The sequence below is a fragment of the Apium graveolens genome, chromosome 2, assembly GCF_009905375.1.
Source record: "Apium graveolens cultivar Ventura chromosome 2, ASM990537v1, whole genome shotgun sequence".
Classification (NCBI taxonomy): domain Eukaryota; kingdom Viridiplantae; phylum Streptophyta; class Magnoliopsida; order Apiales; family Apiaceae; genus Apium; species Apium graveolens.
In genome coordinates, this window is record NC_133648.1 from 2,158,307 (window position 1) to 2,176,523 (window position 18,217).

An 18,217-nucleotide genomic window follows, 5' to 3' on the forward strand; every position below is an offset into this window, starting at 1 on the left:
TACAATATCAATAGCTCATTTCTGGCTAATGCTAATGTCAAAAAGGCTCAGCAATTCCCTGTTGGAAATCCAGGTTCTGATGGTAGTGCTGGTGGATCTGGTAATCGAAGTTACATCAAGAAGCAAAATTTGAAATGCAATTATTGTCATAAAGAGGGACATCTTAAGGAGTCTTGTTACAAATTGATTGGTTTTCCTCCTGGTTATGCTTCTAAAGGAAGAGGAAGGGGGAAGTTTGGTAATCAGAATACAAATACAGGATTTAGACCTTATCCACAGGCTAAGAGTGTTGCTGGCATTGTTGATACAAATACACCTGGTTCTGGAATTGGCATGAATGGTAATGGTTGCTTCAGCATCAAAGAGGATTCTCAGATTTCTCAACAATCTTTTGACAAGTTACAACAGCAAGTGGTTCAGATGACTCAACTCATGAACTCAATGATGAACAAGTCTTCTATCTGCACCACTCCAGAGGATCATGTTGCAGGTTTGGCCTATTCCATGTTGTCTTATTCTCCAAATAATTCTGTTACTACTTGGATAATAGACACTGGTGCATCAAATCACATGTGATGTGACATTCAGCTTATGCACAATGTTCAAAAACTAACTAGTCCTTTTCATATTGCTTTACCTAATGGACATGTGATTTCTGTTCAAACTGTTGGAACAGTTAGATTAACTAGTACACTCACTTTGGATAGAGTTCTTTTGGTACCAGAATTTCACTGCAATTTACTCTCTATCAGTAAATTGACACAGTCCTCTGTGTGTCAAGTGGTATTCAACTCTACACAATGCTTGTTTCAAATTGATAATAAGACCATTGCTACAGGAGTTGAAAAAGGAGGATTATATTACTTCTTCTCAACAAATTTTCCTTATTTCAATTCTTCTGATCATACTCCTTCTGTTAGCACTGTTTTTACCCAACATGATTTACTTCTTTCTAAACTCTGGCATCTTAGATTAGGACATGCACCTAATGATGTCTTGAAGCATGTTCAAGGTATGAATAACCTTTCTCATTGCAATAAAGATTGTCATGTTTGTCCAACAGCCAAACAGACTATGCTTCCTTTTCCACACAGCAAATCTCATGCTTCTTCTTTATTTTCTTTAGTACACATGGATGTGTGGGGACCTTATCATGTTCCTACTAACCATGGTTGTAGATTCTTTCTTACTCTGGTTGATGACTTCAGCAGAGCTACTTGGACATTTTTACTAACTACTAAGCAAGATGTATTTCACAAATTTAAGCAGTTTTCTGTTTATGTGCAAAATCAATTCAAGAGTTTAATTCAAACCATTAGGACTGATAATGGCAGTGAATTTCTTAATCAGAATTTCACTAGTTATCTTGCTCACATGGGCATTTCTCATCAAACTTCTTACATTTATACTCCTCAACAAAATGCAAGAGTAGAAAGAAAATATAAACACCTTTTGAAAATTGCTAGAGCTCTTAGGTTTTAGTCAGGTTTGCCACCAAAATACTGGGGGGGATGTATTTTAACAGCCACATATTTGATCAATGTTACTCCTTCTGCTATTATTCAGTACAAGAGTCCCTATGAGCTGCTACATAAAACTGTTCCTAATTATTCTGATTTGAAGTGTTTTGGGTGTTTGTGTTATGCTTCTTGTCATCCAAATGATAAGTTCGAGGCTAGAGCTATTCAGTGCATCTTTTTGGGATATCCTTATATGAAAAAGGGTTATAAATTGCTCAGATTAGATAATCATTCTACATTTGTGAGTAGACATGTCAAGTTATTTGAACACATTTTTCCATATCATAAACAAGACAAATCTTCAATATACACTACTTATGATTCCAGTAATTCTTATTCTTTTATTGACTGGTTATCAAAACAACCTTCTCATGACTCTGAAAATATTTCTCTTCCTAATGTTTCTGATTTGTGTATATCTGATAACATGTCTTTTGAGACTTCAGATGATACTTCATCAGAACATGATATTTATCCTTCTATTTCAGTGAATAATCATTCTCATGTTGTATCTAATGATTCTCCTTCTTCATCTATTATTCCTTCATTCACTGCATCTCCTGTCATTAATAATAGATATTCCATTAGAACCAAGTCCAGACCTAATTGGTGGACTGACTATCATATTCCTTCTACTAAAGCTTTAGCATGTCAAATTCTTGAACCATACCTTTTCAATTCAGAGACTCAGACCCTTTATGCTTACAACATTTCAAATGTTGATGTAGAGCCTAATTTTTATCATCAAGCAGTTAAAGATCCCAGATGGATTCAAGCTATGCAGTTAGAATTACAAGCCTTAGAAGACAATAAGACTTGGTCTTTGGTTCCTTTACCTTCTGATAAAACTGTTGTTGGTTCTAAATGAGTATATAAAATCAAGTACAGGTCAAATGGGGATATAGAGAGATACAAAACTAGATTAGTAGCAAAAGGGTACACACAGTCTGCTGGTATTGACTTTCATGAAACTTATGCACCAGTGGTCAAAATGGTGACTGTCAGGAGTCTTCTTGCTATTTTTGCTGCTAATAATTGGTTTGTTGAACAATTAGATGTTAACAATGTATTTTTGCATGGTGATTTAGAGGAAGAAGTATATATGCAGCCACCATTAAGATATATTTTACCCCATTTAGATGTTCCATTGGTTCGCAAGTTGTATAAATCCATTTATGGATTAAGACAAACTTCTAGGAGATGGTTTGCTAAACTAGCTTCATGTTTACTTGAGGCAGATTATAAGCAGTCGGTATTGGATCATTCTCTGTTTACTTATACTTCTGGTAGTATTTTTGTCGCTATTGTGGTTTATGTTGATGATATTCTACTTTGTGGAAATCATATGCCAACTATTCAAGCACCCAAAAATTTATTGGATGATACTTTTAGTATCAAAGATTTAGGGCTTGTTAAATATTATCTTGGTCTTGAAGTGAAGAGAAGTGATAAAGGGATATTCTTAGGACAACAAAAATTTATTCATGATTTACTAAGTTCAGCTGACATGAATGATTGTAAATCTTTGTCCGTTCCTATTGATCCACACATAAAACTTCATGATAATTCTGAATCTGGTGAGTTGTTGACATATGTTACTTTGTATAGAACATTGATTGGCAAAATGTTATATCTTACATCTTCCAGACCTGATATTGCTTTTGTTGTGCAACACCTTAGTTAGTTCTTACATGCTCCAAGAACTAAACATTTAGAAGCTGTGCATAGAGTTCTGAGATATTTGCAGTTGATAAAGGAGCATGGTTTATTCTTTCCTTCTCATAATAATTTGCAACTTAAGGGTTATAGTGACAGTGATTGGGGTGGTTGTGCTATAAGTAGGATATCTGTTGGAGGATATGTTTTTTTTCTTGGTGATGTAGTAGTTTCTTGGAGATCCAAGAAACAACATGTTGTCTCTAAGAGCTCAGCAGAAGCTGAATATAGAGCATTAGCAGATGCTTCATGTGAAGCAGTATGGTTGACTGGTTTGTTAAAGGAACTTGGCTTGCATTCTTCTGGTCCTAAACCACTGATGTGTGATAATAAGGCAGCAATAGATTTAACTGCTAATCCAGTATATCATGCCAGAACAAAGCATATAGAAATAGATTGTCATTTCATCAGGGAAAAGATTACTAGTGGTCTTGTGTCTGTTTTACAGGTTCTTTCTAAAGATAATGCTGCAGACATCTTGACAAAAGGATTAGGCAAAGCTCTGCACTGGAAATGTTCATCTTCTCTGGGCATTACTTACTCTTGTGTGCCTTCAATTTGTGAGGGGGATAAAAGCATGACAGACAACTATGAATCACAAATTATATGCAGGGGAGGCTAATGATTATATCAAGAAGTCAACTATTGGGTCAACATTTCATGTTATATTAATAAAGCCAAATATGGGCAATAAACTAGTATTAGCTTTTAGCCAAATAAGGCCTTACATATTGTTCTGTTATTCTATTTTGGATACTATAAATACTCAATAACTCTGTAACATTTTTTTAACAGAATATCAAATACTCTTCGTCTTTACTTTGTTTGTTCATATATTTGTATGTTAATTCATACAAAGTTCATAGAGGTAGATTAAAATCTTATGAAAAAAATATTCAGAATATATCGTAGATGATGAAGCTTGTTTTTGATGTTATAATAAAAGTGATTTTGCTTAAACTCGGCATTATGTAATATATATATATATATATATATATATATATATATATATATATATATAAAAGTGAATGAACCACCCTAATTGTGATTTATCATATGGAATTACAGGTTTCTACACAAATATTATATAATTTTTTCGATGGGTTAATATAATAATTTTTATTAACAAAATTTACCACATGTGATGCCAGTAAGTTTTTAAAAAATATAAAAGTAAATATTTTGTCTTTTTTCATGATAAAATTTAAGAATAAAATTATATATTTAATTTAAATGGCCATTTTTTTCTTATTTTTATAATTTTTAATATATTTACACCTAGTTTTAAAATTAAAGCTGAAAAATTGATAATTAGATCAACTTAAGTGATTCAAATGTTAACCCGTGAGTTTTGTTCTCAATTTTCAATAATCATTCAATATTTAAGCCACTATAAATATTTGTTCTATCGAGACCATTATTCCGAAATTGTGTGCATTTTAAATTAAAGTCATAAATATAATTTATTATACATACAATACTTATCACTCACAAAAGTTGAAAACGATCATTTCAACTCTAATTTTTGATTTATTCACATTTGATTTTTACGCTAAACTTGCATACTTTTTTATGATCCACTAAAAAAATCATGCAAGCTCAACGTGAAAATCGAATAATTTGCATGATTAAGAACAAAAAAAATTATTACAAAATAAAATCTTTTAATTTAACATTCAAAATAAATGGTATTTTAGTGAGTGTTAATTAGGACTGTAATCGAACTGAACCGAATCGAACACTTCCAAATTCGGCAGGAACTCGATTAAAAAAGTTCGGGCTTGAGTTTGAGTTCGACCGAACCTTTAATTTGAAGTTTGAAACTCCACTGATAAAATAGGCTCTCGAGTTTGACCGGACCTTTAATTTCAAATTCGAAATTCGGATCGTAAATAGTTTGATATGCTCGAGTTCAATTCGAAAAATCCAATAAATTTTACCAAATAATACAAAGAACTCGAAATATAATAGATACGACTCGAGTTTGATTCGATAAAATATATAAAATATAAATGAATATTAAATTTTTATATAAAATATTAAAAAAAATTAGAAACTCGATAATGTTAGCAAATTTTACTAGCTGTATAATTTAAAATCGATCTCGGCTCGGTAAATAAATCAAAAAATTTAAGATCAATTCGATTATTATCCAGCCGAATTCAAATATTTTATCAGTCGAATTAACAAATTTTTTAAAAGCCATCGGAGAAAGAAACCGTCATCGCAATTAACAAATTTTTAAGTTTTAATAGCTTAGGTGATAAATGTCATGTTAGGAGCTTAATGGGATCGTATATTATCCTAAGACTCTCTCGTCCGTTCAGTATAAATCTATTTTTGGGTTGGAGTTGATCACGAGGACCTCGTCTTTGAGGAAATAAATTTATCTGCGTATAAATTGTTAGAAAATGTTGGGGTAGGAGGAATTGTATCCGGCACGTGAATCTTGGGATAAATTGGATCATATATTATTTGAGGAATAAAGTATTAGAGTTGTATAACGACTTGGTTGATTGCGATTGGTGGTTGGTGGCTAAGATCGCCACATCAGAAGTCAGTACCTCAGGATGAAAATATACTAATTATTATGTAGTTGATGCAAGTAATGTTTAATGCTCATACAATTGTGATGGTTTCTTAACTTTAGTCCATGCTCGTTCTTGATTGTGACTTGTGAGTATGTTGGGCTAGAGCCAGTCGCTGCGTATAGGGTTTATTCATTACTTGATTTTAGCATTGATATCGAATTGTATTTAATATCTTGTTTGCTTCATTGTACCTCCATTAGATTTACCCTAGTAGGTTAACGCTTCATGGATGTGTAGTTCATAATAGTTAGGTACTTGCACAAGACTTTCATCTAACGTGTACAAAGAAAGCATAAAATTTTGATTTGAAGGATTGGTTAATTTAGTTTAGCTACCATCTTATCTGCGAGTAATCAAAATGTCCAATGGTTTTTGAAAAATAATGCTATTGATGCATGCCAAAATCGTTTTAAAGTTTTAATTTATTTTGTCAGCAGTTTGATGTGTTTGTTTGAATATAATTTAGTCACCAGTTTAATAAGTTTGTGGAACATGAATCACCTGGTCATAATGTTGTTTTAGCTACATAGAAGTTAATAAATCCATCTCAGGCTGATCAACATATGGAAGAGGACTTATTAGCCGGAAGAGGAATCATGTTTAATCGTGTGTTAGAAGCTGTGCCCTATCAGGGCAGTGGAGACAAGATTCAATTGCCTCCTTCCTGCTTCACGGAGTTATCCGATCAAGGTTCCTTTGACAAGGGGCCTCTGCATTTTTCTCTTTCTGTAATACATCGTGAGGATCTTTCAAATGCAGAAGGCGTTGATAGTCAACATAACGGAGCGACTCATGCTGGAGTTTTGGAATTTACTGCAGAAGAAGGTTCTGTTGGTCTTCCTCCTCACATATGGAATAACTTATTTGGAACAAATGCTCTGAAGACTTCCTTGATTGAAGTGCAGTATGTGTGGCTCGCAAAAGGAACCTACGCGAAACTTCAAGCACTTGAATTTGGTTTTTCTGACATTCCCAATCACAAAGCTGTCCTCGAAACAAGCCTTCGCCAGCATGCAACTCTATCTCAAAATGATGTGCTGACAGTCAACCATGGTGTACTTACATATCATTTACGTGTTCTAGAGTTAAAACCCTCTTCTAGTATATCTGTCCTTGACACAGATATTGAGGTTGATATCGTTGGTCCTGAGTCTGCACCAGAGAAAACAGACAAGCATGTCCTGATACCTCTCATGTTTGGGAAGTCAGAATCTGGAGTAGTGGATGAATGGGATTATATGTACTACAAATTTTCAATCGATATTGACGTGTGGGCAGTGATTTCTTCTGGGAACGCTGAAATTGAGGTGAAGCTAGACATGGAGGCCCAAGATGGAGATACGGACTTGTACGTTTCCAAACATCCCCTCTTATTCCCGAATCGGCATCAACATGGATGGTCTTCTCATGATGTTGGCTCAAAAGTTTTGGTACTTAGCTCCAAGGACCAGAGCTTGGCTCAAGGTACCTACAGTATTGGTGTATATGGATTTAAGGGGAAAACAAAATACCAGCTGTCTGTAAGTGTTCAAGATAGTAGCAATCGCAAGGTTGGTCAGCAAGCAGGTGCAGCATCCTCCACATTTGTGGAGGCTGATACAGTAGAATGCAGTAACTGCCGGCACTTTATACCTTCCAGAAGCGTAGCACTGCATGAGGCCTACTGCAGGAGACATAATCTCATTTGTCAGCATGCTGGTTGTGGTGTTGTTCTCAGAATCGATGATGCAAAAAACCATATTCACTGTGAAAAGTGTGGATTAGCTTTTCATGGGGGAGAGATTGAGAAGCACATTAAAGTGTTTCATGAGCCGCTTCAATGCCCCTGCGGGGTTATACTCGAGAAGGAACAGATGGTAAGTATACACTCTTCGCCTTTCTAGTTTTAGTGCTTGCAGCAGACTCTGTATTTCGAGCTGTCCATTCTATAGACTGATCTTTAAATCATCTACTGCAAAATGTCAAGATGTAACTGTCTAAGATTCCTCCCTCATTTATCTCATTTTGAGTGTATTTTTTTCCCTTTTTCTGGCTCTAGGTGCAACACCAGTCCTCAGACTGCCCACTACGCCTGGTTACTTGCAAGTTCTGTGGAGACATGGTTCAAGCTGGGACTTCTGCTGCAGATGTACGAGATCGACTACGAGGCCTCACGGAGCATGAGAGTGTTTGTGGTTCCAGAACTGCCCCATGTGATTCTTGCGGTCGTACAGTAATGTTGAAGGATATGAACATTCATCAAACCGCTGTTCATCCGAGGAGCTAGTCCTTCGAGTAAAGATAATATAGCCGGGTTGTGTTTTATGGGAATGAGCTAAAACCTTTCAACTTCAGCAATGTGAACCCCTGGGTTGATGCTATCTACTCTTGCAGACTAAGCAATGTACGCAAGTGTTCTGCCGATTTATAAAACTGGAAAACTCGAAATCATAACATATATGGTCTGCTAATCTTAACAGAGAATGTGTTATTTCACCGAACTTGCACCGGACTTGTAATTAAATCCAACAGTGGTTTCCCTATACTAACTGTCTGTGCTTGTTTGGGATCTTCAGACAGCTTTTAGTTATCTGAAGGTGGCTCTTAATCGTATATCGATTTTTTTATTGTGTGTCCATGGTACCATGGAAGATGATAGGCGCTGAAATTTTTTAGGTCAGATTGATGGTGGAGTTTGTGTAAATGCAGGGGTTCATCACTGTTATAAAGAAGAAACTAATTAAGCTGTACTAAACTTATAAATTTCCGTAATTATCACTTGTCCATAAGCGCATAATAGAAAGACCGATCTTATATTTATGGACTTAAAACCCATCTTTTTTTCATTTACATAACAAAAGAAAATAGATATTTAACATCTTCCTCTGTTTCATTTTAATAGTCGTTTGATTTTTCTGCACTCATTTCGAAGTGCTTTGACTGCATAGTTAAAATAATAATTTTTAAAATTTTCTTTTTCTGAATAAAAATATATAACTTAAACTTTTATTTACAAAATACAATTTTAAAAAATAATAATTTTTATTATGCGATCAAAATATCTTGAAATATGTGCAGAAAAGTGAAGAGACGGTAAAATGAATGAAACAGAGGGAGTCCTACTCTTCTGGTCTGTTTTCCTGTACCAGTAATTTAGATCCATTTGTTGTTAACTAATTGTTTGACTTATTGACTCATAATTAGTTGACTATTGCATGATGCCGACTCGTAATGAAATATATAAAATTAGATTAAATATGTCATGTTTTTTTTATAATTTTATCTCTGTATGTATCTAACTGTATGTAATCTCATACGTCTTCAACTGCTTCTTCCTTTGGATTATACCCACGTATCCAATAATCCAAGTTTATTCTAATACATTTTTCTAAATTTAAGCGGCTAATCTCATTTTAATATTTGTTAATTTACTGTAATCTCAGTCAGTAATTACCATCTGTAGTCTTTCTCAACATATAATAATATCTTGTCTTATGTCAGCATATGCACAAAACTCATACATTGCTAATAAAATATTATTTCAAAATGCAAATGCAGTATTTTGATGATGTGACATTATTGATAATATCGGTGTGAATATACGGAAGTTTATTATATATAACACGGGATATTTTCTAAATATTTTTGTACTCGATTTAGTACAACTAACATTATTCTTATTGATTTGATGTAAAAATGTACGAGATAAACGGAAAACATAATAATCTTATTATGTACGGGATATTCTTATTATAAAAAATGAACCGATCAAGATGCATTAAAATTATAAGTTTCAGCTCGGGGCCCATAATAGAAATTTCGAATATAATAATCTTGGAGTCCCACTTCTTTGTTGTAAATGGGAAGAGAGTGACTCAAACGTGATTGTATATTTGTTTTACTTCACATGCATCTTTTCATATTCTATAACTTTGGTTACTCTTTGAGTTATTTTATTTAACATGTATCCAAAGATTCTTGACTTTTTTTACTAGGGAGGTCTCAACAGACAGTGATCAACAACCTCTGAACAATTTTCAAGCTTGAAGACTCAAAGTAGGTTCTCTTTAACTTCACTGCTGTCTGCCTCATGTTGTTTATGTAGTCCGAATCTCGTAAATTTTCATGTAAGATTGAAGTTTTGAAGCTGAGGGTTGCAGTTTTTGATATGGTTATTGTATATATACTTCTTTGTTTTTGCAGATGTGTATGTTTAAGCTAGAATTTTGATTTGGTATGATTTGATGGACAAAAGCTATATGTATCTGGCTTAAACAGTAGAGATGAAGTTGATAATCTTTCTCTTTTCATTCTTGGATTTATATCGAAATGTTGACTCAATTAGTACAAGACTGGAATGAAGTACTCAATATCTCTTTTGAATGTTATACTTGATCACCGCTTCTTGTGATATATCTGAACTTTGAATTCTATGAATGATGTATACTATTGATGTTAATTGCACAAAATAATGTTTGCATATACTTGTGTTATGAGTTGAGAGATGCTTAGAAGTGGCAGAGCCGCAGGGCTAATAGTAAAGACTGGTTTAAAAAATACCAAAGACTAATTCAAATGATGAATTTTTCTGGAGATGAATTGTTTCTCAGTTTCATATGATTTCTGAATTTATTTCTATCGTCTGTTCCATGACTTGAAACCTATACTGTAGAATTTAGTAGCCTGAGAATTCATGAATCATGAGTAATGTTAATGGTGTGTGGGGGCTTTCGGGCAATGCAACCATTCTGGAACAATATGCATAGCCAACTTTGTAACCGTTGCCTATAAAGTGGCATCTATGAGAAATTCAATTACGGTAGAATTGTATACCATTCCTTGACTATATATATGTGGGCTTTAAGCAACAGACTGTGATCCATACATTTGTTTCCAGTTCTGCACTTAGATGCTCTTTTATGTATTTGACATTTAAATTTGTAATAAAATTTGGAAGTGATTATATTTTCATCTCTGGCAGGTGTGAATATCTTTCTGGGGCGGATATATGGCTACACTGTCTGATATAGGGGTTGCAGCATCTATAAATATCCTGAGTGCATTAGCATTCTTTTTAGCATTTTCAGTTCTCCGGATTCAACCATTTAATGATAGGGTCTATTTTCCAAAATGGTATTTGAAGGGTTTAAGAAACGATCCACTGAATTCAGGTGCACTTTCTCAAAAATTTGTAAATTTGGACTGGAGATCGTATTTGAGCTTCCTGAACTGGATGCCTGCTGCACTGAAAATGCCAGAGCCTGAACTTATTGATCATGCTGGATTGGATTCAGTGGTTTACTTGAGAATTTACTGGACCGGGTAATTCTTTCTTTTATCTAAGGATGGTAACACCGTAACAGTTATGGAGACTCTTTAGTTCTCTGCCTAGATATGCCTATTACAACCAACAGATGCACAACTAGACAGACTATCGCTACTGTAAACACAAATAAGGCCTTCATCAGCTCAGCATGTACTTCTCTAGTTCGGAATTCCTTGTTACAAGTTCTCACTTTTTTCTTTGTATGTTTATTGGCATTATTAATGTAGTCCATATACTAGCATACATATTAAGATAAGGACTTGTAATGATTATTTTTGTTCATTTGCTTCACCGTAACATTATTCATTCATGCAGGATCAAAATATTTGTGCCAATTGCAATAGGTGCCTTTTCAATTTTGGTTCCCGTGAATTGGACAAATCGCACTCTTGAGCACTCTAATTTAACTTACAGCACCATAGATAAACTATCTATTTCAAATATTCCAACAGGATCAAACAGGTATGGTAAGCTTTTACCTTACTTGGTTTGATATTGGTTCTTCACTCTTCTCCTTTCCTCCAGTATTAGTTCCCCTATTTAATTATAGCAACAGACAGAACTATCTTTTACCTAGTGAGTGATATAGTGATGACAACAATTGTAATCTCATGCACCACACCAGCAACAAATCACTATCTAGCAGCTGATAAATTAGCCTATGACATACTCAACTACAACAATAACCATTTTTTAGGACACAGAAATCTCTGCACAGCCAACTAAAACTGCATTTTTCGTTAAGCAAAATGAAATGTGTCCTTGAATACAAATTAATCTGCTCTTTTTTAAAAACATTATTTGCAGATTCTGGACACATTTGGTCATGGCATATGTTTTCACCCTCTGGACATGCTATGTGTTGAAGCAGGAGTATGAAATAGTTGCATCGATGAGGTTGCATTTTCTTGCAGCAGAACAGCGTCGACCAGATCAATTTACCGTAAGATGGATTTCTGATTCAATGATGCAATAATTTTACGTCATATGTTGATTGTACACTAGTAAAAAGAACTCCACTGAATTTGCAGTGCTTTTCGGGATGACAGAGGATATTACGTATCACTGTTTTGGTTTAGGGATCTTCGACTAAAATAGTTTCTATATTAATATCAATATCACTCTATTTTTTTATCATGAGAGTTAAGGGACCACTCGCTTGATCACTAGTCTTGGCCTTAAATTATCAAATTTGAGACCTACAATGGTTTGTTTCAGTTTTCACTAGTAATTAGCATCTTTTATTTAGTATTCCATTATTACTCAATGTCTGAGATTTCGGAAGCACAGATGATTGTTGAAATGTGATTTTTACTTCTACAGTGGGTTTTTACTCCTGTCAGTCTATTTTCTACTGATGCGAAATTATACATGGTTCTGAATAGGTACTTGTTAGAAATGTGCCACCAGATCCTGATGAATCAGTTGGTCAGCTTGTGGAGCACTTCTTCTTGGTCAACCATCCAGAATTCTATCTCAGCAGTCAGGTACCTACTGCTTATCTGTACTTGAATTCAAATTCAGATATTGAGATCAATTCGATTATACAAACTCTAGTTTAACTAAAAGTTTCTGTCATTTTTTAATTTGAGCCAACGAGCACGACGTGTCTGTATTGTGCGAAAATGGTTATATCTTGATGATGATATATTTTTTATTCAAACTCCATGCAGAATAATTTTTTTCTAGCTAAATCTTCAGTGTGGATTCTGTTGTGAATCTTATATTTTTTTTCCTAGTGAATTTGTACACATAATAAATGTTGTAGGTTTGTAGTTTCATTGGCTTTTAGCAGAACTTGACCCTATATGAACAAGTGTCTTTTTAGATAGGACACATGTTTTGTGGTGGTTTCTTCTTTGATGTGTTACTTATATTTTTTGGCCTGATAATCTGTATGCAGGTTGTATACAATGCCAACAAATTGTCAGGACTTGTTGATGATAAGAAGAAAAGAAAAAATTGGCTAGATTATTATCAACTGAAGTATACTAGAAATCCATCAAAAAAACCAACTATGAAGGTAAATAAACTGCTATAATGTGCTGTAATAAAATGATAGACAAAGTTATGCTTTCTTTCTTTTTTCCTTAACTCTCATTGCTAAGTGTATAATGACTCTCCTACAATGCAGACCAGATTACTTGGCCTTTGGGGAAAGAAAGTGGATGCAATTGGATATTATACATCCAAAATCGAAAAACTCTCTGAAGAAGTAAGAATTGAACTTGGAATATTGCACTTATCTCATTTTCTCGCTTACTTTTCTAGTGCCATTTGTATTTTTGCTACTCTAGTTGTTTTTAATTAATTATATGTAATAGGAATTGAGTAGATTGGATTTTTATTAGGTGAAGCCTATCAACATCATTATCCAGTTTGCATCGATAGTTCACAAAATATATCTGCAACTCTGGCTGTTGGTGGTGAAATTTCATATCATTTAGGCTTAGAATCTAGAACTCAAAATAGTTATACTGGTAAATTAGTGGGAGCTTCAGCATATGAAAAGAAGCTTTAAGGGTTATGTTCCTCCAGATAATATTGAACAAACTGTTTACTTATTACAGCCTGTTAAATTATCTTTTTTAAAAACGAACTTTGGTTCTTAAAATAGAAGCATCTTTACTCGTGCTACCTTTGATCTTGATGGCTTTGGCTTACTGTCTTTTTTCGTATGATTTATAGATATTTGCAGAAAGAATGAAAATGGCCAAGGATCCAAAATTCATCATGCCAGCCGCATTTGTTTCATTCAAGACACGATGGGCTGCTGCTGTTTGTGCACAAACTCAGCAATCTAGGAATCCAACTGTCTGGTTAACTGAGTGGGCGCCTGAACCCCGTGATGTTTATTGGGATAACCTGGCAATTCCATTTGTATCTCTCACAATAAGAAGACTTGTTGTTTCTGTTGCTTTCTTCTTTCTTACTTTCTTCTTCATGATACCTATCGCACTTGTACAATCTCTTGCAAACCTTGAGGGAATAGAGAAAGCAGTGCCTTTTTTGAAGCCTGTGATTGAAGTGTAAGTTTCCTTTTCTTTCGTGTGACTACCCCCACATGTCTAAATTTCTATAAATGTACGGGTGGCTTGCCCAAGTTATACGATTCCCAGTCATGAAGATCATCGAGATTGTCTTCATTATATATAAATTGCATTCTTAGAAATCGATTTAGTAATGATCATTTATAATATGAAATATGGAAAAATAAATATGGCAAAATGAATATGATCATAATAATTTGACACGGTTAGGACTGTCTAGAAGAGTTCTACATTTTTTAAAATAATTGCTTCATACTTACCATGTTACGAGTTTTCATGTGTTTGTAAGTTTTTCTCCTGCTTACGAGAACCTTTGTTATGAATGCAGGAAAGCTGTAAAAGCATTCATTCAAGGTTTCCTTCCAGGGATTGCGTTGAAATTGTTTCTTATTTTTCTACCATCAATATTGATGCTGATGTCCAAATTTGAAGGCTTCAGCTCCATATCAAAGCTGGAAAGAAGATCAGCTAGTAGATTTTATGTTTTTCAATTTGTAAATGTTTTTCTTGGGAGCATAATAGCAGGAACCGCATTTCAACAGCTAAATAATTTTATCCACCAATCAGCAGATGAGTAAGTTAATTACAGATAATGCCTTAAATGTTTTGCAAGTACCAGTGTAATCTTGCTATGACCTATGACCTATGTTATGCACTCGGCTTCAAGTGTCACATGTCCAAATGTCAGAGTCAGACTCAACAATATTTTGAATTTTTGTTGCATGTTTTTGGCCCAAAACGAATCGTCGAGTGTATGACTTTGTTACTGGCCTACTGTAATTTTATCTGTGTACATAACATCCACTTTTTTTTATCTCACTTGTTTCTTTATCATAATCATATTATTTTATTTACCTACGACCTGATGAACTGTTGTGCAGAATCCCAAAAACTGTTGGAGTCTCTATCCCGATGAAAGCAACATTTTTTATTACTTACATAATGGTAGATGGATGGGCCGGAGTTGCAGGGGAAATTCTGAGATTGAAGCCACTGGTAATGTATCACTTGAAAAATTTCTTCTTAGTGAAAACTGTTAAGGATAGGAAAGAAGCCATGGATCCTGGAAGCATTGAATTTTATACGGGGGAGCCTCAAATACAGCTTTATTTCATCCTCGGTCTTGTCTATGCTGTTGTGAGCCCAATTATACTTCCCTTCATAATAGTATTCTTTGGCCTTGCATTCCTTGTACATCGCCATCAGGTACCTCTTAGACATCTTTTCTGCTACGTAAATTTCTTAGTATTATTATATTTGCTGAACAAGATATGTTTTGAATGGTACCTTATACATGTTTTTAATGAGAGAGTTTATCCTAAATGGGAAAAGAGTATTGCAAACAAATGCCTTTGCTGGCTTGCTTGGCCAACTGATTGAGAGGATAATTTTTATCGGATGATTAAAATTCTTGGGAATGCTTGAAAGGGAAAAATTACTTTTCATATAGTCTGTTGATATAAATGCAGTAATCAGGGAGACATGGACTAATCTATTTTCTACAAAAGATATTACACAGTGCATCAATTTATACCGAGCATTTTGTACACCTATATTTCTGATAATTAGAAATTTAAGAAGTATCTTCCTGTTTAGAAACATCATTGTCAAAAGATTTATGAAAGTCTTGTATAACTTGTGTTTTTTTCTTTGAACATATAGATTATAAATGTCTACAATCAGGAATATGAGAGTGCTGCAGCATTCTGGCCTGATGTCCATAGGCGTATTATAGTGGCATTAATCGTCTCACAGTTGCTTCTTCTGGGATTGTTGAGTACAAAAGAAGCCGCTCAGTCAACCCCATTGCTCATAGCACTCCCGGTACTGACAATTTGTTTTCATATATTCTGCAAAGGTCGTTATGAACCAGCTTTTCTCAGATATCCGTTACAGGTTTGAAATTTTCATTCTTTTATTCTAGTTTTTTCTATTTCACTTTTATGATTTTGAGCTTCGCTTTGTTCTATTCTGCTAGATTTTAACATATGTATAACATGTACTCCAATATTTGCAAAGATGATAGTAACAGAATATTGCAATATTTTCTTTAATTAGTTTTCCTAGATCATTCTTTCGGCTCCTTTAGCATACACAAATATGATTAGTTTGACTATAATACCTTCAAAGAGCACTTTGAGATTTAACTCAAATTTGTATGGGACTGTTCAGGAAGCGAAGATGAAGGATACATTGGAACGTACACGGGAGCCAAACCTGAACTTAAAGGAATACCTTCAAAGAGCTTACATCCACCCGGTCTTCAAGAATGGAGATGACAGTGATTGTGATGCAGATGCTGAAGAATGGGAGTTAAAGACTACTCTTGTTCCCACTAAACGGACTTCACGCAAAAATACTCCGGTCCCTAGCATAAAAAGCTCAGGCTCTACTGGACCCTTATTAACTGATGTTCAGGGAATCGCAAATCCATAAACCAGTAAAATGTAAACCTAAATTACTTAGTAATCAACGAGGTTTTAGAATACTAGTTGCAGAAACAATGTAGATGTACAGTAGTAGATTACAGCAACTTGACTACATAGATAGGCAGGCATAACGAAATTTCATGATCTGACAAGTTGTATAGTCAGTTTGGTTGATCTTCTGTCAGCTATGAAAAATGTGGAGAAGAGAATGTTGGAATAGCAGTAATGGCTAGTACAAAATGTAGTTCTTGCTTATTCCTCATTGCATTGAGTGACAATAATTTCTGCAGAAGCATATTGATGGGATATTTGAAGCATTACTAGTGTTATTCTGGCACTTTAAACCTATTTTATTAGCTTAGTTGTTTCCAGCAAAATTGCTTTGGAGGAGTATCAGAACTTTGTTTTTTAGCTAGCAGCTTCAGACCAATCTTGCAGATGGCTAAATGTGCTCCAAAATTTACTGATTATAACATTCTGTTTTTAATAACAGGCCAGTGTCCGAACCAATTTACGCGAACCTCGATTCCGGTAATTCTGTAGAGAGTTAATACACATCGCACCTGTTAGTATAGACTAATTCTGATTGTTATGGACTTGGATTCTAATTGATATGGACTTGGTTTTTGTACGCGGGATATTAACCCGTGAATTGATACGATTCTGATTAATATGAACTTGGCTTAGTAGGACATTGGTCCGACAAAATCTAAAATAATGACCCAAAATATCATTTTTTACTGGATCTAAATTATCAGTTAAACACGCAATTATATCACTTGAGAGCTAATTTTTGCTTGCCCGAAATTTGCTAGAACCAGGCCTGTAAACAAATCGAGTTGTTCGTTAAACTCGTCCGGTTCGTTCGAGTTCTCGAATTCCAATAACATTTCTTTTCTGATAAACTTAACGAATTGAACCGAACTTTTAAGGTGTTCGACTCGAGTTCGGTTCGTGTTCGATTCGAGTTTGGTTCATTCGTTAAGCTCGAGTTCGGTTCGAAAAAATAGTATATTTATAATGTTATATGTATTATTAGTGATATATATTAAATATATTTTATAATTATTGCAAATAAATATTTTATTTGTAAAAAATATATAATTAATAGTTTGATACAATTTTTTACATAAAATAATTTTTAAAAATATTTTTTTAAAAAAATACAAATGATGTTCACGTCATGTTCGTGTTCGGTTCGATATGTTCGCGAACAGTTCGTGTTCGGTTCGAATATTACCGTACTCGAGTTCGGGCAAGAAATTTTGTCCAATAAAATTATCGAACAGTGTTCGGTTCGTTAAGATTTTGTCCGAGTTTGTTAAAATTTCGTCCGAGTTCGGTTCGTTTACGGCTCTATCTAGAACATATTTAATTTGTAAAAGTTTGACCTCAACAAAATTCAAATATATTTAAAATAATAATAATATATTATCAGAAAAATTCAAAAAAGATCTAAATTTCTTTAAAAAAAATTGACATGAACCAATTTTAAGAAAATTCTATTCGATCGGATTAAAAAATAATCCAAAATTTAATTAATCTATCACAAAACTGGGCTTCTGTGAACCTTTGGGCCGACCACCAATATGATTTAGAAACGGTC

General features: G+C 34.1%; 2 protein-coding genes across 2 annotated transcripts; both read left to right on the plus strand.

Moving 5' to 3' along the window:
• Window positions 1–5,477: 5,477 nt before the first annotated feature.
• On the plus strand, window positions 5,478–8,627 carry LOC141706677 (uncharacterized). Its single transcript, XM_074509466.1, has 2 exons — window positions 5,478–7,683; window positions 7,866–8,627. Exons 1-2 carry the CDS (start codon window positions 6,391–6,393, stop codon window positions 8,091–8,093), a joined length of 1,521 nt encoding a protein of 506 aa, XP_074365567.1. The 5' UTR covers window positions 5,478–6,390; the 3' UTR covers window positions 8,094–8,627.
• Window positions 8,628–9,680: 1,053 nt separating this feature from the next.
• On the plus strand, window positions 9,681–16,911 carry LOC141705500 (CSC1-like protein At3g21620). The gene is made up of 12 exons (XM_074508425.1): window positions 9,681–9,862; window positions 10,788–11,128; window positions 11,448–11,594; window positions 11,940–12,075; window positions 12,518–12,619; window positions 13,036–13,155; window positions 13,267–13,347; window positions 13,821–14,161; window positions 14,511–14,756; window positions 15,064–15,388; window positions 15,845–16,078; window positions 16,355–16,911. The coding sequence occupies exons 2-12, from the start codon at window positions 10,815–10,817 to the stop codon at window positions 16,616–16,618; spliced, it is 2,310 nt and encodes a 769-aa protein (XP_074364526.1). The 5' UTR covers window positions 9,681–9,862; window positions 10,788–10,814; the 3' UTR covers window positions 16,619–16,911.
• The last annotated feature ends 1,306 nt before the right edge of the window (window positions 16,912–18,217 follow it).